The sequence below is a fragment of the Chinchilla lanigera genome, unplaced genomic scaffold (genome assembly GCF_000276665.1).
Source record: "Chinchilla lanigera isolate Chin_1 unplaced genomic scaffold, ChiLan1.0 scaffold00004, whole genome shotgun sequence".
In the NCBI taxonomy this organism is placed as follows: domain Eukaryota; kingdom Metazoa; phylum Chordata; class Mammalia; order Rodentia; family Chinchillidae; genus Chinchilla; species Chinchilla lanigera.
The window spans coordinates 41,450,077-41,469,860 of NW_004955405.1; the positions used below are offsets into that span (position 1 = coordinate 41,450,077).

General features: G+C 60.3%; 1 protein-coding gene across 2 annotated transcripts in view; it reads right to left on the reverse strand.

Moving 5' to 3' along the window:
* Positions 1–4: 4 nt before the first annotated feature.
* Positions 5–19,784, reverse strand: part of Syn3 (synapsin III) — a 312,814-nt gene continuing 293,034 nt past the window's right edge. For both annotated transcript variants that reach the window (XM_005374650.1, XM_013519163.1), the window contains exons 10-14: positions 16,765–16,867; positions 14,219–14,353; positions 13,432–13,519; positions 7,990–8,281; positions 5–5,521 (exon numbers count right to left, since the gene is read on the reverse strand). In XM_005374650.1, coding sequence (XP_005374707.1) covers positions 5,389–5,521; positions 7,990–8,281; positions 13,432–13,519; positions 14,219–14,353; positions 16,765–16,867 — 751 coding nt within the window. In that variant the 3' untranslated portion in view covers positions 5–5,388. The remainder of the gene's footprint in view (positions 5,522–7,989; positions 8,282–13,431; positions 13,520–14,218; positions 14,354–16,764; positions 16,868–19,784) is intronic.

Sequence of the window (19,784 nt, forward strand, 5' to 3'; positions counted from 1 at the left end):
CAAAATTAAAGGTTTATTTTTCTATAAGAAAAAGGCCAAACACAAATTGATAATCCTACAAAGAACTACAGAAACATGCTGTGGTGACAAAGTAAAGTCTAAGTCCTAACACAGGAACGAACACAACTGCATCTGCAGGAAATACTGGGAGTATTGCCAGTGTTGTCTTGCTTTGTAAAAAGTTTTGCATATAAGGAAATGCTTGGAAAGTTATGTGCTGCAGGAGTATTTTCAGTTGTATATACAAAGGAATTCTATTTTTTGCTGCACATTGAGTCTTTTCCATCACAGTGAAGAGGATTCAGTCAGCATGATGGGGCGGCCGCGCCACCTGCGGGGAGGTCAGGCAGCTGGCTCTTCCGGTGGGTTCAGAGCCTGAGCTGCAGCACAGCCTTTGCAGAGCAGGTGCCCGCTGCGGGCCGCAGGGCTTCGTTTGGGCTGGGCTGGAAGGGCTGCTGTGCAGCAGGGTGGGCTGGGCGCTCAGACCCACTGGTGCCCTGCACTGTGGATACAACGCACTGGGGAAGTTTCGTGAAACGCAGTGGTGACTGGAAGCACCAGATACTGCGGGACCGTGTGTGCGCGTGCGTGGGGCGCAGGCGGTCTGAGCGCCTCTGAGGCCGGTGCTGCTCTGCAGCCTCACCTCTGGCCTGGCAGACAGCACGAATCCTCAGCACGTCGGCGCTGTGCCCTAACACTAAATGTGCACACGTCTCTATCAGAAGTTCTTAAAGCAGTCCTCCCAGTTTCCCTCCTGATGTAGATGTACTTAAGTCAGCAGCCTGTAGCGTCTGGCCTTCGTGTCACGAGACTGAGACGCAGTCTGTGTGTTGCTGGTGTCTGATGAGTGAAGAGGTTCAGCAGGAGCCGTTGGCTGTGCGGCTTCCTCACACGGGATGGCAGCGAGCTGGGTGCCGGCCAAGCGGGTGCGGAAGGGGCCGTTCTGCGCTGGACGCCAGCCTCCCATCTCTGTTGCCCTGTAATGCTCCCTTGTTACTCCTATTAACAGGACTGTGCTCCCTGCCCCGTCTCATAGATGCAGAGTCCTGGCTGGTAACCCAGCAGGGTGCTGTTCACCTCCTGCTTCAGTCTGGTTTCCTGTGTAAGACTTGAAGCCTGTCCTCTCCACCTCTGGTTGGTTCTTTCCAGTTCTTAGAGCTGGACCTTGCTCTCGCTCCTCGTCCTCTGCCCCGCTCCTGGGCCTGCCTGCCCCCTGCCCTGGGCATAGTTGCCCAGCTACGTGCTGTGCTGTGCTGTGGGCCCCACTTGGGGTCCGCGGCTCCTGACTGGGCGGCGTGGTGCCCAGGAACAACTGGTGTGCCACACGTGGGCTCACTGGCAGCTGGTGGCGCTTCTGCTGCACATGAGCTGGGCACAAGGTTCACAGAGCGCTGGAAGTGTCAGTTGTGCTCTGCAGACCCAGCCAGGGACGGCGAGGGCAGGTGTGTGGAGTAGGTTGGGAGGATGAGCTGAAAGTAATGCAAGGTCTCTCCCAGCTAAAGGATTAAGGACACATCTGCTGTAGAAGGTTTGGTTTTGGGGTGGTGTCCCTAAGGAGCGCCTCCTGACTCGACCACTTCCCTGGCATTTGTCTTCCTCTTGGCCTACCCATTGGGACCTGTGTATGCAAAGTGTCCATGTCGCATCTCGAAACGCCTGGAGCCTCTGTGTCCTTTATGCGGCGCTTGGCACATGGACCCGTCCAGCTTGCTGTCTCCTGGGCTTCCGATTTGCCTCCAGCCCAACTGGGGTGCTGCTGCCTGCCACTGTCCTCATTACCTCAAAGCCTTTGACTCGTGGCACTTAGGGATCTAGGACAGCTAGGACACTCATCAGGCTAGTTAGTGACCAGCCAGCCTGCCTTCTGGGCCCAGGGCTCAGGGCTCCTGGGCAGATGGCTGTCCTGTAGGATGGTGAGGTTACCACTTGAACCTGCAAGTCTGGTGTAGCTTAGCCTGTGAGGAGCCTGCAGCCTTGCATGAATTCTAAATGCAGAACACGAGCCAAGCTTGAGAGACTGGTCAGCTCACGGTGCAGACGGGCAGGGGTGGCGTTGGGGGTGGGGGCCCAGAAGGACGCCTGTGCCCGTTGGGAAGCTGCTGTGTGCATTGCAGGGTGTACTGTGCACGGCTCGAGGGTCGGAGGCTACCTTCTGTCCGCGGGCCTGGCCTTGGCCACACAGCCCTGCAGGAGGCGTGGACTGGGCACGTCGACCTCGCTGGCCTCATGCCTGTGCCAACATCACTCCCGGCTCCCAGTGTGGCAGCCCCGGGCCGGGTGCGTGCTCCGGGGTATCTCCAGGCCGCCTGCTCTGCTCGCCTTTCTGTGCTGTCGTCCGGAAGAGGTCTTGCTGGGGTTAAGACTGCCGCTGTGTTTTCAGCCTCTTTGCTCTCTCCCCTCACTTTACTCCTCTTGTTGGTTTGATGCTGTTTCTAGCCAGGCGACCTCACCTTGATACACTAGGAACACAGCCCTTTCTTCATCATCATGCCGTTCGCCTCGTACTAATTTCAGGGCATCCCGGGGGACCAGCACCAACCAGTGCAGTCAGCGTGTGGGGCGTGCTGCACAGCCACGGCCAGTCCAGACACGGGTGTGCTCCGCTCCGCAGGATCTGCTGTGTTGTCATGCATGTGCAGCTCTGTCACCCCGAAGTTTGGGGAGTTGGGGACTCACTGTCATCAGCAGGGCCTGAGCAGGGGGAGGGTACCCTGGGGAGGAGGGACACACACACCCGTGTCCCCAGAAGGCTGATCGTTTGAGCAAGTCTGGTGCAGTTCATCTTGCTGTAGGGAGGAAGCGCGGGAGGGGACTCCACTGGCTGGGGGCGGTCAGTGCTCTCCAAGGTCGCTGAATGGGTTCAATGGGGCTTTGTCATCCCAGCGCACCGAGTTGGCGTGGGGGAAAATGTAGCCTTTCTTTGGGTCAGAGTTGGAAAACAAAGCAAAAAACAACAAATACAACCTTTCAGAAGCTGTATACAGTGACTTCCCTTTCTTTGCCCTTTCCTGTGTCCAAATGTCACAGCCGCTAAAGGTTACACTGTTGGAGGAGCAGGGCTCGTCTCTGGGAGGAGAGGTCCCCTTGGCGGTCTGTGGCCTCCCTGAGACAGTGCACGTTTAGCCCCTGTTGTGCGCACGTGCAGACCTGTGCAGGTGCCCTGGATGTGCCGGGCAAACTCGAGTCCTGCCAGATCTGGAGCCTGCTGCGAGGCCCCAGGGCCCCGCCTGGTTTGGGGTTTTGAAGGAGCCTTTCCACCCCGGTTACTCCTGGAATCTTGCCTATGCTGCTTACCATTCACAGGTTTTCATCTGTCTTCTGCTATAATAGGCTCTGCATTAATGTAAAGACTGTTTTGAGTTTTGCTGAGAACTTCTAAAGAACCTGGGAGCATGAGGCTGATTTTGAGGTTCCCTAACGTGCTTATGAATACAGGGTTTCCCGTGTGGGTATGCCTGAATTAACTCTGATAATGTGTATTAAGCATAGTGTGTGGAAGAGTTCTTAGTTCAGGGCCGGGGATGTAGCTCAGTGGCGTAAGCGCTTGCCTGGCAAGCGTGAGGTCATGAGTCCGATTCTGGGTACCCAAAAAAAAAAAGAGTTCTTAGTTCAGTTTCCAGATGGTCCTCTGGCTGCATGAAATCAGTCTGCCTTCATAGTCTTGATTCCAAAACAATAAAAATAAAAGTAAAGGAGCCTCTGCTGCAGCAGTTGGGGTGGTGGGGAGACGTGTGTGCCTTGGGCTTTCTAGGGACAAGCGACGGATTGGAGGAAAGTGGGAACGTTTGGGCTGCGTGCCCCATTTCCGGAGCCATCAGTTCTGCTCCGCAAAGGTACAGGTCCCTCGTGACTGCCTAGGACGCAGGGCTGCTCCTTGCTAGCCTGGGCCACTGTGGTGCGGAGGCTGGGCAAAGGAGGGCGGTGCCATTGACACCCAGCTGCCTTGGCAGGGCTCCGGTGGTCACCAGCAGCTGGGCTGTCTATCTTCCTTACACCGGAGCTGTAACAAGCTGTAACACCAGTCAGGAACAAGAGGAGCCAGAGGGCTTCTAACGTAGGCAGGCCCGGGGAGGAAGAGCACGAGGAAGAGCTGAGGGCTGGGTCTCTCTCGGCCATGCTGTGCTAGCACTCGGGCCGAGCCGTCTAGCTAGCAGCCTGGTGGAAGCCAGCTTGGAGGCAGGGTCTCCAAGGTCTGGCTTGAGGTGACTGCAGGAAGGTCTTGGGCCTGGGCTCACCACTCCAGCCTGGACTTGGAGGATGGAAAAGGTGGCAGCCAGTTATATGCCCTGGGCCCTGGCCGGGTCTCAGGTGATCATAAGCAAACTATGCCACTGGGCACAACTAGAAGCTGCCCCTGACCACGGACACCCAGAGAGGCCCTCCTCCTGCCATCCCTGGAGCAGCGAGGGGCGACGGAGCTGGTGTTGCCAAGCTGGCTGTAGGAAGAACACGGCGGTTACAAGTTGGGACCAGCGGCTGCGTCTGGCACCTGCAGTGTTTCTAGCACCAGGTGTTGGGGGCTTGGGACGCCCCTGGTCACGGGGTGCATTCTGGGATAGGCTGGGAGCACTGGGAAAGGAGTCAGGATGACCCGGGCCTGCAGTGACCTGCTCACGCAGGCAGTGGGGGTGGGTGATGTCTGGCCGATGCCTTCCGGGAGCCCGTGACTCAGGTCCTACATGGCATCCGGCACGGGAGCAGCATTGCCTGGCCCTGCCGGACCTGGGGCCTCTGGAAACCGAGTCGGACCCGCCTTCCGGCCTGCACATGGCTCTGTCTGGAAGAGGAAGCAGAGCCGCAGGGGATCAGAGGGCCCCACACGGCAGCTGCCTGGGTCTGATGAGGACCTGCTGTCTGCTCCTGCCATCTGGTTAGGGGGCGCTCTGGGGTGGGTGGCATCACAACAGTGTCCCCACCTGTGGTTCTCAGAGGCCCGCTGTGTGCCATGGGGTCCGCCTTCTTCCTGCTGACCTCAAACCCCCAGGGGCCTTGGCCTGCCTGGCTGCAAGGGGCTCCCAGCTGCCTGGCCGGGGCGGCCGCCTGCCCGCCGGCCTCTCCCTGCGGTGGGAGGCGCTATTGAGAGGGATCCCTCCGTGTTGCTGAGGCTGGCCGGAGGGTGCACTTGCTGGAGGTGGAGTGTGGCCACACAGGAGGGGCCTCGTCACAGGGGCGGGGCAGGTGAGGGCGGTGAGTGGTGGTATGGCTCTCAGGTGGAGGATGTCACTGCCCTGGCTCAGATGGTGCCAGGGTGTCCTGGCCAAGACAGTGGGGACACAGTAGAGGCCGGATCCCGGGTCAAAGGCATTTGGAAAGTACGAGGCTCAGGAGGAGGCTGAGGCAGGAGGGTCACGTGTGATGGTGGCCTCCTGTGCTCCGGCCGGGATAGGGCTAGTCGGAGAACAGGCTGGCAAAAGACTTCCTCAGGTTGCGGATGGTCTCGGCCTTGGCCTCGTCTTCATTCGGAGCCCCGTGCTGGGGGGTGTCTGATGTGCTGAGGCTGTTGGTCAGGGACTGGGATTTGCTGAAACAGAAAGGCAGGGGTTCGGTGCTGAGGCCGAGACTCCCTGGCAGTGGGTATGGGGCAGCGAGGCCAGGAGGCGCATGGCAGCGCGCAGCCTGCGTCAGGTGGGCGTGTCACGTGCACTGCAGTCTACAAGGAGCCGCTATCTGCATTTGGGGGCCCATAGTCGAGGCTCCCAGGGGAGAAACTGCCTGGCCGCCCCATCATGCAGGGGCGCAGCTCCTGCCCTCCCTGTCCGAGTGGGCGCACCTGCGGGGCCAGCTGCGATGCGCGTGCGTGGGCTCCTGGCTGCAGCCCCTGTCCTGCCCCCGCCCCGAGGCCGCAGCGCCTCCTCGTCTGGAGGCCGCGGGTCTCCTGGCTCTGCTGTGCGGGGCCTCCTCTCACCCCTTCCCGCAGCCCCCCGGGAGCAGCTGCAGTGCCACGTCGCCTCCAGCTGCCCTTCTGAGTGCTGAGCAGTGCCAGCCAGCAGCGCCTGCCCTTGAGTGCTTCCTGGGTGCCAGGCCCAGTGCCGAGGTAGGTGTGGCAGGCCCTGCAAAAAGCCTCACATTCCGGGCAGTGATGAAGGAGATGACCAAAATGTGGCACAAGCTTGCTTTTTAGTTTTTTGCAACAGGGTCTCCCTGTGTAGCCCAGGCTAGCCTTGAACTCACTTCAATCCTCCTGCCTCAGCCTCCTGAGTGCTGGGATCACAGGTGTGCACCACCATGACCAGCTTAGCACAAGTTTAAGAGAGCTGGCTCCCATGAGAAAGCTGAAACCCTCTTCCACGCAGGGCTGCCTTTTACTCAGCTCATTCCCCTTCTGGCCTCACAGATGGGCACAGATGGATGGGTCTCTGGTCTTTGTTATCTGCTGACTTGGGCTGAATAAACGGGTCCTCGGGGGCTGCAGATGTGGCCCATGGCAGAATGCTTGCCTACCACATGCAAGGCCCCTGGTGCCACCATAGCAAAGCAGAACAAAACAAAACAAGTTTGGCGGTGCGCATCTGAAGTCCCAGCACTCTGGGAAGCTGAGGCAGGAAGAGCAAAAGTTCAAGCCCATCCCGGGCAATTTAGCAAACTTATTGATGCCCTGTCTTAAAGCAACTAAACGGGCTGGGTGTGTAGCTCAGCATCAAGGCTTTGAGCTCCATCTCCAGTACTGAAACTAAAAAGTACTCCAGAGCAGTAAGCAAGAGGCTTCTGCTTCCAGCTGGGTTACCCTAAAGTCAGTGCCCAAGCACTGAACTACACCCCGAGCACTACCCCACTTGAAATTTTGAGACAGGATCTCATTAAGTTACCAAGTTCTCCAGGGAGAGCTTGAACTTGGGATCCTCCTGCCTCAGCCTTCAAGAGTGCTGGGATTATAGGTGGCAGCAGCACACTGGCCTAGAAGGGGCGTGTTTGTTTTTGTGTAGGGAAAGTCTGACAGGACACGTGGGGATGATGCAAGTGGTCACTTCCAGAGACCTTGCAGCGTGGCTGCTGCCCTTCTGGAGATGAATTCCACCATGTGGGCAAACTGGGCCCGGGTTTGGCAGGGTGAGGTCCCATGGCCAGCACCAACAACAATAGGTGTGCATGGGGCCCTCCGGGGAAGCCGTCACATGAGTGGACCTAGGACTGCAGGGTTGCCAGGGTTGGCAAATAAAAAAATAGGGCACCCAGTTAAATTTTAGATGGAAAACAATTACATCATTTTAAAAGTATCCTTCCTGGGATGCTATACCCAGCACTTGGGAGGCTGAGGCAGGAAGATTTTGCGTTCAAGCCTCTATATTGTAAATTCAAGGCCAGCCTGGACTACACGGTAAATCTCTGTCTCAAAAAAAAAAAGTGTAATTATATCCCATGCGATTTTGGGGGCCTACTTATACTCAGAATTAATCATTTATCTGAAATTCCATCTCCCTGGACATCTCTTGTTTCATCCAGCAATTCTCCAGGAGACACTAGCAGAAGTACCGTCCAGCTGAACTCAATTCAGAACAAACTGAAACCCAGAAAATGGTTTGTTTTCTCATTTTTTGTTGTTGTTTTGTTTTGTTTTGTTTTTTTGGCCTTTTTGTGAAAGGATTTCACTGTGTAGCTCAGGCTGGTTTTGCGCTCACTTTGTAGCCCAGGTGGGCCTGGAACTCACAGTGATCCTCCTGCCTCAGCCTCCCGAGTGCTGGGATTACAAGCGTGCGCCACCACGCCAGGCTTTGGTTTGTTTTCTTAATCCGCTAAGTTTTGGGGGCTGCGTGGGAAGTGGTAAGGGGTGTGCGTGCCCGCAGAAGGGTAAGGGTGTGGGGCCAAGTCTTGACTCCCTGCCCTGCGTCCTGCCAAGCTGATGCCACGGGTAAGGGTGTGGGGCCCAGTCTTGACTCCCTGCCCTGCGTCCTGCCAAGCCCTGAAATCTGGGCCAGGGCTCTCTTGTCCCCCTGTGTCAGCCCAGCCTGCCTCACCCTGGCTCCCCACCACCCCGGTCCCCAAAGCACTTACTTGAGGTGAGGGTGGGGCGGCGCTGTCTTCTTGGGCTCCTCTCCCTGCTGGGAGGCGCTGCGGCTCTGTGCAGGCGGCCTGGGCTGGGGCGGGAGGGTGGAGCCTGGCTTGGAGGCCTGGCCCGGGGAGGTGCCCCCTGAGGCCCGCGCCAGCTGCGGAGAGCCCGGGGACCTCTGTGGCTGGGGGGACCCGGGCTGGGGGCTCAGGGGCTGCTGGCCCTGCGGGGAGAGCCGCTGCTGGGAGGGGCTTCCGGATCTGGGGGGCTGAGGAGACTGAGCCTGGCGAGGGCCTCCTGCGGGTGAGAGAAGGAGAGCGAGCTCAGGTGGGTGCGGAGGCTGGATGCGGGGTGCACCGCCGTGCTGCCACAGACGCGTGGCTTGTCCGTACCGGTGAGAGCCGGACACGGGGTGCCAAGTGGAGCAGGGAGTCGCGTCGCGTCGTGGGAGACACTGCTCTCTCGGAGGAGGTGGCGGGGCGCTACTGACGCGGGCGTTGTTGGTCAGAATACTGAGTGCACCCCACTAAGGAGCAGCGCCTCAGGCAGCCCAAATGTGCAGGGCTACGTGAAGGAGGGCGCCTGGGAGGCGGCGCGGGAACCGGGGCCCCCTCCGGCACGTGTGCCAGCTCAGGGCCCTGCCCCCGAGGTCCTGTGACAGCCGAGGGCGCTGCGAGGCCTGGGCGGAGCTGTGTCCCCAGCTCAGGGCGCCCTGACCTTCGTGTGGCCAGACTTGGAGACGGGGCCTGTAAGGGACCCAGCGAGGCGAGGGGGTTCTGAGGGCAGCCCTGATCCACAGGGCTGGGTCCTTGCGGGAAGGGGTCATCGAGGACACGTGTGTCCCTGCTCACGGAGGCAGTGGGCAGCAGCGGGCCCCAGCAGCTCGGAAACCGGCTGTTCACACCTGACCTCACACCTGCAGGCCGGAGCCCGGGGTCAAGCGCCTTGGCTTCCAGCCTGGTTGGCCCTGCTGATTTCGGAGGCAGAGGGCCGCAGGCAGGGCCACGGCTCTGAGTTTCCGGGGGTGGGGGGCTGCCGGCCTCCGTCTCGGGTGACAGGGACGGGTTCGAGTTCTCCCGTCACTGCATGGAGCACCCAGAGGGGACCATGAAAGGAACCTCCCCCTGCCTCTTAGGGGTGCTTTCCACACTGCTGGAACCTCAGGAGTGGTGCGTCTCTTGCTCTAGGGAGGCCGTGGGAGACGCATTCTGCTCGGCACCCAGAGATGGCGGAGGGCCGGGAAGGCTCCTGCTGGGTGTGGACACAGAGGTCACGGAGGCGCCGGGCTGGGCGGGCCTCCCATGGGAGGCGGAGGGTGCAGGCACCCTGGGGTCGGTTGACCCTAGAACCGCTTCTGCCCTCTCCCCGCCTCCCCTGCCCTTCCTCTTCCTCCTCTTCCTGCTCCCCACACAGGGCTGCCTGGCTCCTTGCAGGTGGCCGCCCTGAGCAGGTGCGAGGCCTGGCTGCACCCCGCGGCGGCAGCGGCGGCATCACAGAGCACCTGCACTGCAGAACACCCGCCAAGGGCGTCCACACTGGCCCGGAGCCGCCCACTCCAGCCTGTCCTTGGGGGGCTGTGGTGACGGCGAGGTGGGTCGCCTCCCTTCCCGCACAGCACTTTCTAGATGGGCTTGGGGTTGCTGCGTGGGTTGGGATGGGCCCAGGGTGGCTCAGGGGCAAACTCAAACACCCACGCAGCCAGCAGGGGTGCAGAGAGTTCACGGGTATGGGAAAAACACGCCTTCAAAGCCCTCCCACTTGACACGAGGACATAGCCCGAGGACTGTTCTCTAAAGGGGACAAACATGGAGAAAACGGCACGACCCTGTTGCCCAGGCAGCCTCAACAGGGAGCAGGAGGGATGGGGGAGGGAGGCCCAGCCAGCAGTGGAGCCCTGGTTCCTCCTGCACACGCCAGGCAATTCTAGAGCTGCTGGGCCATCAAGAGAGGCTGGGGATTGGCCAGGGTGGCAAGGAGTTTAAGATAAAACCTTTTGAGAGCCGGGCGTGGTGGCACACGCCTGTAATCCCAGCACTCGGGAGGCTGAGGGAGGCTGAGGAAGGACGATCGATGAGAGTTGGGCTACAGAGTGAGCTCAAGGCCAGCCTGAACTGCATAGTGAGACCCTATCTCAAAAAAGACAAAATAAAATAAAATAAAACCTTTTGAGCCTGGCCTCATGACCCACACCTGGAATCCCAGCACTTAGGAGGCTGAGGCAGGAGAATCACCCTAGCCTGAACTATAGTCAGATTCTGTCAAAGACAAAACAAACAAATCTAGATGTGAGGAAAAAGTTCCTAGTTTTTAAATGTTGGCTACATTTTTGTTTTTAAAATCCATTGCAGGGTCCAGGGATATACCTCAGTGGTACAGTCCCTGCCTGGCAAGTGCAATGTCCTGAGTTTGATTCCTGGCACCACAAACAAACAAACAAACAAAAACACCCAAACAAACAAACAAAAAATTATAAATCCATTGCAAGTCAAAGAAAACATCTGCTTTCTACTTTTAAGTCCTTCCCCCCTACCCTGGGCAGATGAGATCTTAGAAAACCTATTCCTTCCACACTTCTTTCACTATTTCCAGAGCTCTCTCATCGCCAGGGCCTGAGAGAGCTCTAGTTAGTTCTCTCACTTCTTGGCAAACCAAACCCCTCATATTTCATATTTGAGCACCCACAAAAAATATGAGCTGAAGGGTAGAAAGTGTTTGCCTATGCACAGGGTCAATGCTAAGAAATGGTGAAGTTTATTAAAGGAAATTTCCCTTTGAGTTTGAAAGAGACCAGGGCGTCTGAAATGTTATAACGAACTCCTTAGTGGGGAAATTGGTGAAAATATTTTAAAATTAGCCTTGTTATTTTTAATCTATATGTTAATTCACAGAACATTTTCTTTAATTACCTGGATTGGCTTTAAGTTGATTATTTTTTCAACTCATTATTTTTTCAACGTCTGGCTGCGGGTCCTTAAAATAACATCTCTTTGTGGAATGTGTTTTGGCTCCAGGCCAGAGAGCAAGTCGGGACAGGTGGCCTCCTGGGCTCCAAGGGGGTCTGCTCAGGGTTTCTAAGCAGGGTCCCGAGTGGAGGGCCCAGGCCTGTGGCGGAGAAGCCACTCCTGCATCGCCCCACGGACTCCTCCTGGCACTGAACATGGCGGATGTTCCTTCCTCCTTTATCTGTGGGGAAACTGAGGCTCAGAAGCAGCTGTCGCTTGCCCGACTGCAAGGCAGTGAGACACAGAACTGGAATCATTCACACAGCTTGTTAGGGTTGGCACCTGAGTCTCCCCACAAGGCCACGTGTGAGGGCTTGCTCCACAGCTGACGGCACTGTAGGAGGAGGGAGGTAGGATAGTCACTTAGGGGAGGCTAATGGGGCTTCCAGGGCCCTGGTCCCTGCCACATCCTCTGCTTCCTGCTCACCACGAGGTGCCTGCTTCTGCCACCATGGTGCCCACGGCCTGAGGCACCTGGGCCACGAGCACGGACCGAACCCCTGAAACCGTGAGCCCCCCCACCCTCTCCTCTCGGCTGACTTCCTCAGGCGCCTGTCCCAGCAGGGTGAGGCGGGCCACGCAGCCGTGGAGAAGTGTGCATTTCCCTTTTTCTGCAATACTTCTTGCCCTTCCCGGAAGCGAGACGAACAGGAAGGCACTTGGTGTGGGTTCGCCACGCGTCAGTGTTCACCACACGTGGCTGTGTTATTATTATACAGCGATCCGAGCTCTTAAGCCCTGGGGATCCGTCGGTGTGTGGAGAATGGGAGAAAACTCTGAGGACGGGGGAACAGCCGTGAGTAAGGCTGAGAACTGCCTGGCTGCAGCCCGGGGGCGGCGGTGAGGAAGTGGCTGTCACAGGAGACGTGGCCTCAGACCCCAGAGCTGGAGGGCATCGAGCCCGGGTTTTGGTGCGTGTGGTGAGGTTCCTTCGGCTGTCGGGTATAACTCTGAGAGCTGTGCATGTACTTTGGGGTGCGCTGGGAGGTGGTCAACCTCAAGTTCGCTTGCATGAAAATGTGAGCTGACACAGAGGACTAGACTGGCTAGGAGACAGCAGTGGAGGAAAGCGGGGAGGCGGAGGGGACATTGCTCAGGCCTGGGCACGAGGGGGCCACCTGGGGCCCAAGGCCACTGGTCCCCGAGATGCAGCTCCCAGGCCCTGCTGTAATGGACCGGCTAGGAGGGCCTGAGCGGGACCGCAGCACTTTCCCCCTTGGGAGTCTGAGGCAAGCCCTTAACTAGCACGAGGACCTGGAGTGTCCGTCTCGTTCTTTCCTTTCCTCCTCACACCCCAGCTGTCTGGCGCACAGATCTAAAGTCAGGCCACGCAGTGCGGGGCAGCAGAGCTCTCTGGAAGGTCAGAGCGGCAGACACAGCGCCTGCTGTTTTCTGGAGGTGCCTTCTGGGGGCCAAGGCTTTGACTTCTGCCTCAGGCGGGGGGACACTGAAGTTTCCGCCATAGAGAGGCAGGCAGGGCAGAAACAGGTAGAGCAGGCTAGTGAGTGCCTATAATCCCAGCACTCGGGGAGGCTGAGGCAGGAGGATCATAAGTTTGAGCACAGTCTGGGCAATTTAGACCCTGTCTCAGAATTTAAAAATACAAATAAAAAGTGCTCCGGATGTAGCTCAGTGCAAAGGTCTTGGGTTCAATCCCCAGTACTACACACAAAAAAGTTCTTAATATGCGCCTCACATTGTGCTAGGGACCGCCCCCTTCAGTTCCCCGCCCCCAGGCACCAGGGTGTTCACACTGAAACATATCCCCAGCCCTTTTTGTATTTTTAATTTTGAAACAGGGTCATACTAAGTCCCTAAGTTGGCTAGGCTGAGATCAAACTTGGGATCCTCCTGCCTCAGCCTTCCACAGTATAGGGTGCCAGGCTGCAGCACCATGCCCAACTCACATTAAATACCCTAAACAGCATGCTGTTATGGTTTGCATCTGGATGTCCCCCCAAAGCCTCATGCAGTCATGGGATGGGCTTCTAGGATTTGTGATTGATCCATGATCCAATGCTGGGATTATGGGTGTGACTGCCACACCTGCCCCGGGGAGGGCAGTTTGCATACAGTGTAAGGGAAAGAAAGAGGCTGCTTGCTGCCATTCCTCCCTTTTGCTCTGGCTGTTTTTGCTGTTTTCTGCCACCATGAACTGTTGCCCCCTGCCGTGTGCCACTCTGCCTTGGAACCAGCTGAGTATGGACTGAAACCTCCATAGACTGTGAGCTAAATAAACCTTCCTTCATTTTGGGCGCCAGGTATTTGGCCTCAGCAATGACAGAAAAGTGACCGCGACACAAGCTTTCTTCCCTCCCTGCTGCCCTGGCCTCAGGGCAGCCTGCCCAGCCTTCCTCCTGCTGTCCATGGGCGGAGTGCGCAGCATTCAGGGAGGGAGGCTGAGATGAAGTCCCTGGAAGTCGCCCGCGGCCCTCTGGGTCTTACCTTGTGGAGACGGGCGTGGCTGGGGCTGTCCCAGCTGAGGCCCCAGCTGGCCCTGGCCTGGGGACTTTGCTGGCTTAGTCTGCGGAGCCTGGAGCAGAAGAAAAAGGAAGCCTGTCGCGCTGGCCGCAGCCATTTGCTTCCCAGGCAGAGCGAGTTTTAAGGGGGTTTTGTGCAGAGGTAAAGCCCACTGTGGCAGTGTGCTCTTGGTTTTTTTGAGACATTTGTGGCCTTGAACTCCCTATGTAGCCCAAGCTGGCCTGAAACTTGCAGTGATCCTCCTGCCTCAGCCTCCCAGATGCTGGGATTCCAGGCACGCACCATCATGCCTGGCTATTGGTGCATAGTTCTTAGGAGGACACGGGTGCTGTAACTGCCACACAGGCTGTTCTGGCGGGGCAGGCTGCCCTGGGCCCCTAGCAAGGCCTTGAATTTAACCCTGACTCTACAACTATTGTCATAGCTTAGGCCCCGTGGGCCTGCCGGGGACACTGTGGGGTGAGGGACTTTGTGGGAGCTGCTGTGCTTGTGGTGGGGACTGTAGACACAATGGCCCCTATTGACAGGCGGCAGAGGGTGAGTGAGCTCCACCCCGCCCCTCCCCTGCCTTCCCTCCCCCTCTGTTCCCCCTCTCTCATGCGGCCCGCCCCGGCCCAGGTTGGGGACCAGAAATGACCCAGGTCGGTCACTGAAGGCCAGGTGGGAGGAGCCCTTCCTCCCACAACACCACACAGCGCAGGCGCGGCTGTCCCCCACCCCCCTGCACCCAGCCCTTTGCCCAGAACCTCACCCAGGGCCTCAGGGTCGAGGGCACCGTGGCCCCTGGCACCAGGAGCTGGCTCATCTTGGATACCACGAGGTCGGCCATCAGCTGCCGGTCGTCCTCCACGTGCTCCCCAATCAGGGGCATTGAGCTGTCCATGACCTGTGGGGACAAAGAGGGCTGGGGGCGGCCACACGGCCTGGGGAGTGGCCCCTGCCTGACAGGATGGCCACTAGGTGGCGCTGTCCCCCGTGAAACCTCCCGTCGGGGACGCCAGGTCCCGGCGGTGAGCCTGAAGCCGCTCCCCGCGGATCGCTGGGCCTCCAGGCCTGGTGACAGCAACGTGACCGGGCGGCCCTTTCCTGTCCTCTTCGGGGAGCTGTCCCCACACTGTCCCACCAGCCCCTTCAAGGCGGGGGCCTCCTGTCCTCTGGCCCAAGCTCAAGGTGGCCAGGGGAGGGGGGCTGTCCCTCTTGGCCTCGGGGACCTGGTCTTCACCGGATGCTGAGTGCCGGTGTGTCGGGGACAGAGAGCTCACGCTGGCCCATTCTGCTGCAGACCGATGGAGAAACGAGGCCGGGGAGGAAGCGCCTGGCCCTGGGCACCCGTCCACCTGCCCTGCCTCCCGCCCCAGCCCCCACGCCCTGCTCTGTCCCCATGTGTCACTGCCCGCCTCCCCAGGCCTAGCCCTCCGACCCAGGTGGGAGCGGAATCGAAGGAGGAAGCCGGATCCAAGGCCGAGAGTACCCGGGGCCTGAGGCTGGACCCCAGCAGGAGGTCGCGTGTGCCACGGGCTTCAGGGCCAGGAGCCTTCCTGAAACCGCCAGGGCACCGCCCTGTGAGAGCACAGCAGGAGCAGCCCACGCCCTGCCCCTCTCGCTGCGGTTCTGACCCACCCGGCTTTGGGTGGCTGCGGTGACAGCTCCTCAAGGGTCCACATGGGGCCCCAGCCCCAGCACAGAGGGGCGCCAGTGCGCTCTGCCACCCGCCCCGGGGGCCGCACGTCACCGCCAGCGGCCCGAGGAGCTGTCCCTGGGATCCACCTCCTGTGTCCCGCTCAGTCTCCCCCAAGGACAGGATGGCGCAGGCCCCACCCCGGCGCTCACTGGGTGGCCCCAGGCTCTGTGGCCCTGCTCTGAGCAGCCCCGGAGTGGCAGCGAAGGCAGGCCTCTCGGAGCTCCCGGTGCTGCAGACAGCCCGCTGCGGCACGCGTGCTGTGGGCTTGCCACCCCCGCCCCGAGGAGTCCCGCGCTGTGCTGCCGGCGATGGGCACCGGGGCGCCTCTGCCTCCCCCAGCACCTGCCCTGAGCCTGGGCGTGGAGGCAGCCACGGCTGTCATGGAGCAGGTTATCCACCCCATCTGGGCACCAAAGGAGGCAGGCTCCATGTCAGCAGCGAAGCAGTGGCAGGGGCTGGGGCCCTGAGGTGAGAACCGGAGGAGGGGCCGGGGGCCAGGTGCAGCCCGCCACTGCCCAGTGTGCCGCTGGGTGAGTCGCCGTCACCCGCTGTGGCCTGTGGGACACGCCGCTCTTCCAGGGCCGAAGCTCAGCATGCCCAGGGCCGAAGCCACACCCCCCGGAGACAGGGACTCCTGCGGCCGCGGTGTCTTCCCGCAGGGCGGAGGCTGTGGCCGGAGTCTGTCCCTGGGAGTGCCGTGCACGCTCGACACCACACGTGCGCAGAGACGTCATGTCCCTGCCGTGAGCTGTGCAGGGCCGGGCCAGGGGCTCTCCTGGGCTCCCTCTCCCCGGCCTCCCCAAACCCTGAGGAAGGAGCACGTCTGGCGTCTCCATGGCCCATAACCGGATGCCACTTTTTCCGGATCACTTTCGAGTTGTGTTGCTGTGTGCTGCCGTCCAAGCTGCTGCTTCTTTTAATGTGGGCTCGTGCATCTCTGCCCCTGGGTCTGGTGGGAGGAGCTGGCCCGGCAGACCTTTCCTTCCTGGGAGTGGAGCGCAGTAGTGTCGCGGAGGCCATGGCTCGTGGGCACAGAGCTGACGCTCTGCAGAGCTGCTTCTGGGGTGCGCGTGGTCGCCTGCCTGGGGGCGGCTCAGGAGTGAGGAGGGGGGTGCTGGGGCCGAGGGGCTTTCCCCGGGCAGCAGCCCCAGCCACGTGTCTCCCATCCGCTTCCCTCACTGGTCCTGTGGCCTGGGCACACCGGGAGGGGGCAGGGAGGCAGGAGGGGATGGGGTGGGGTGGGGGCAGGTGAGGCGCAGGCTACAGGATGCCCCCCCCACACGCCCCATTTCCCTGTGTCTCCACCTCCGTCACTCTCTGCCAGCTGCAGCGCCGCACCCAGCCCATCCCATTCACTGCTGCGTCCCCAGAGCCACCCACACCTAGTCACAGGAGCCCCTGGAGCTCATGTTTGTTGAATGAATGCATGACGGAGTCTCTGCAGAATGACCAGGGAGGTATGTTCATGTCACACAATGGGACACTGGCTAGGGCCAGTGGGACAATTTGGCTGAGTCGGCCAGGTGATTCCCTCCCCCAGGCCCTGAGGATGACACCCCTGCTTGCCCTCATGCCAGGAGCAGGCCCCGCTGGGGCAGAGGGCTGGGCTCCCGCACCTCAATGATGAAGTCTCTGCCGTCCTTGCTGTGCACGGCCTTGACCGCGCAGATGTCCAGGCCACCAAACATTTCTGAGCAGCTGTCCACCCACAGCCGGTACCTGCAGGAAGGACGGACAGACAGTGAGCACCAGGAGCAGGGGCTGTCAGAAGGCGGAGGGCGGGGACAGACACACTCGCGCCTGCGTGCACGCGGCCCTCCCGCTCGCTCGGCGCACTCCTCCCGTCGCCCTTTCTGCCGCAGCTCTGCAGCTCTCTCCTTAGGAGGTGTGGTCAAAAATACAGCCACTGCTGCTGTGAGCACCCTCCAGCAGAAAGGCAGGCTCCTAAAACCCAACACTGCGTCCCCATCCACCTCAGTCACCGGGCCTGGCACCGTGTGACTTCTCCTCCAGGGTCAAGACGACCGTGAAAGGGAAACGCCTTGAATCTATTCAGGACACCGAGGCAGCCAGGACCGCACAGCTAGACCCTCAGGAAAGAGGACTCTGGAGCTGCTGCAGGAGGCAGCAGGAGGACGGGATGAGTGTGCCTGAAGGGAGGGAGGATTTGAGGGGGATCCGCGACACGTGGCTTTTACTGTAGTAAGTTTAAAAAAACCTAAACACTGCAGTTTTGGGGGTGTTATAAAAATTACAGTGAATGTTTTAATCTTTTAAAAATTACTTCTACGTGTGGAGGGAGAGGGGAGAGAGAGAATGGGAGAAGGCATAGGAGCTCCGCGGAGCCCCCGCCCACCCCATCTGCAGCGTCCAGGTCACCCAGCGGCCGCCACCCTTTTCCCTTGGGAAAGCTGCTCCAGGGCTGCAGACGCCTCCGACCCTCCCAGACTGGAGCCTGCCCAGCGCTCCCCCATGAGCCCTGGGGACAAAGGGCGCATTCTCCCGGGCCTGGGGACCCGCCCCGCCCTGCGGCCTGCTGCTTTTGTTCCCTGCCAGCCTGCAGCAAGGCGTGGTTGTCCCCAGCCATCTTCCTGGCCGGCCCTTGGCTCTCTTCTTGCTTCGGCCCGGCCGTGCCCACTCCTAGTTCTATTTGTGACCCTGAGCCCCAGGCCCGCGGGGCGGTGGCCGAGTACTCCCTGCTCCCGGATGCGAGCTGTCCTCCCACCCACCAGGGCCGGCCCAGGTCGGGCAGCAAGGGTGGGAGCAGAGGAAAGGTGCAGATCGCCCCCCCCACCGCAGAGCGTCCCGGGACCAAAGGACTCCAGGCCCCCCATCCCGACATGGCCAGGGAGCTTGGAGCCCATTCCACAGAGGAGAAGCTGAGGCTCGGCGAGGTTAACATGTCACCCCAACCTGGGGGCCCAGCAAGCCCGCTTGCTCTCACACCTGCCTCCGCCGTGCCGGCCTGGCCGGGGACAGCGAAGCAGGCCCAGCTCCGCCCACTGCTTCCGGCCGCCAAGGTGTGAGCAGTGAGTGCCACCGCCAGGCCCCACAGGCCCTCGCATGCCCTGTCGGAGCCCTGCCAGGACAGACTGAGCTGAGCAGCGCTCTCCTCCCCTCCTCTGGGGGCGCTTTGTCCCAGCCACGGGACAGCGACTGAGACAGCTGGTTTTCCCGGGGAACCAGGCTGCACGGCAAGCGGGGCGCCTGGCTGGGGGTGCCAGCTGTTTACAGGTCCCCAGAGGTTTCCGTCCCTGTGGGGTCTGACTGGAGGCTCTTGGCCCCGGAGCTCTGCTTCGGCTGCACAGGGAGGTGGATTCCGTGGCCGGGGTCCTGCAGGGACGGCCACGCGGCACGCTGTGGGTGATCAGCCCTGAGGCCAGGAAGCCGGGGTCATGCTCCGGCAGGGCCACTGTCCCAAGAGCACCTGGGAGAGGGATGTGACTGCCTCAGCCCGCCTGCAGTGTGCCGGTAACAGCACTCGTGAGACAGCATGCGTGGGGCCGGCTTAACGCACAGAGCCCCGCTCTTCCTGCGGGGCCGGGCACGGGCACGCCGAGGGGAGTTACACCTCCATGTGACAGCTGGGGTTCAGAGAGGTTGTTAAGTCCCTGGCCACAGGGCCAGCCACGGACCCTCCTCAGCCGTGTCCTGGGCGCAGAGCCCAGAGCCCAGAGCCCAGAGCCCAGAACTGGGCTCCTACTCCGTCTTTCTTCCCTTTGCTTTTTCTCCCTTTTTATTTTTTACTACTGGAATTGAACCCAGGGTCTTTGCACACAGCTGCATCCCCAGCCCATTTGTGTTTAATTTTTTATTTTGAGAAAGGCTCTCTCTAAATCTCTAAGTGCCCAGGCCTGGCAGGAACTTGACATCCTCCCGCCTCAGCCTCCCAGGTGCTGGGATGACAAGCTCCTCCTCCCTCTTTGGGATGTCATCAGGCACCCTACCTTGGAAACCCCTCCTCGAACCCTGGCCTCACCCCAGGCACACACAGAGGGGCGCTCTGTGGATCTGAGGACCAGCTCAGCCTATCACAGCGCAGCAGCCTGCTCCACCACAGGGATTGGTCAGGGTGGTCATGTGATCCAGCCTGGCTGGTCAGCAGATGAGGCTTAGCTGCAGCTTTGTTACAAAGAGGGCACCTGGATGTTGAGAAGCCAGTGTCCCTGGGTGCAGACTGGGGGTTCTGTTCTGAGTCACTAGGTGGGACTAGGTGCCTCTGGTGCTGTGGCCTTGTCTGCCTGGCCCCAGGCTGCAGGCAGCAGCGCTCGGCCGTTGCTTACTAAATGCAGCTTTCTGACCCAGCCCCTGCCCTGCTCTGCCCGGGCCAGCTGTGAGCAGAGGCCCATCCAGATGGCAGCAGAGCAGTGCTCGGGGACAGGAGCAGGAGGACCCCACGCGTGGAAATAGCCTCTCCCTGCCCCGCCGGCCCCTGAGTCAGGGACAGGGCGCCCTTCCTCTCTGGGCTGTGGGAGGCAGGGGACCCCCCACATGTGGGTCAGCGTCACTGCTCAGCTCCGTGACGGGGACACACCACTTCCACTCCCACCTGCCGGCTGTGGCGCCTGACCCCGGCCCTGGGGGGGTGTGGCATCTGTGCCCCGCGTGGGGGTGGGGTCTGGGTGGGGAGTGCGTC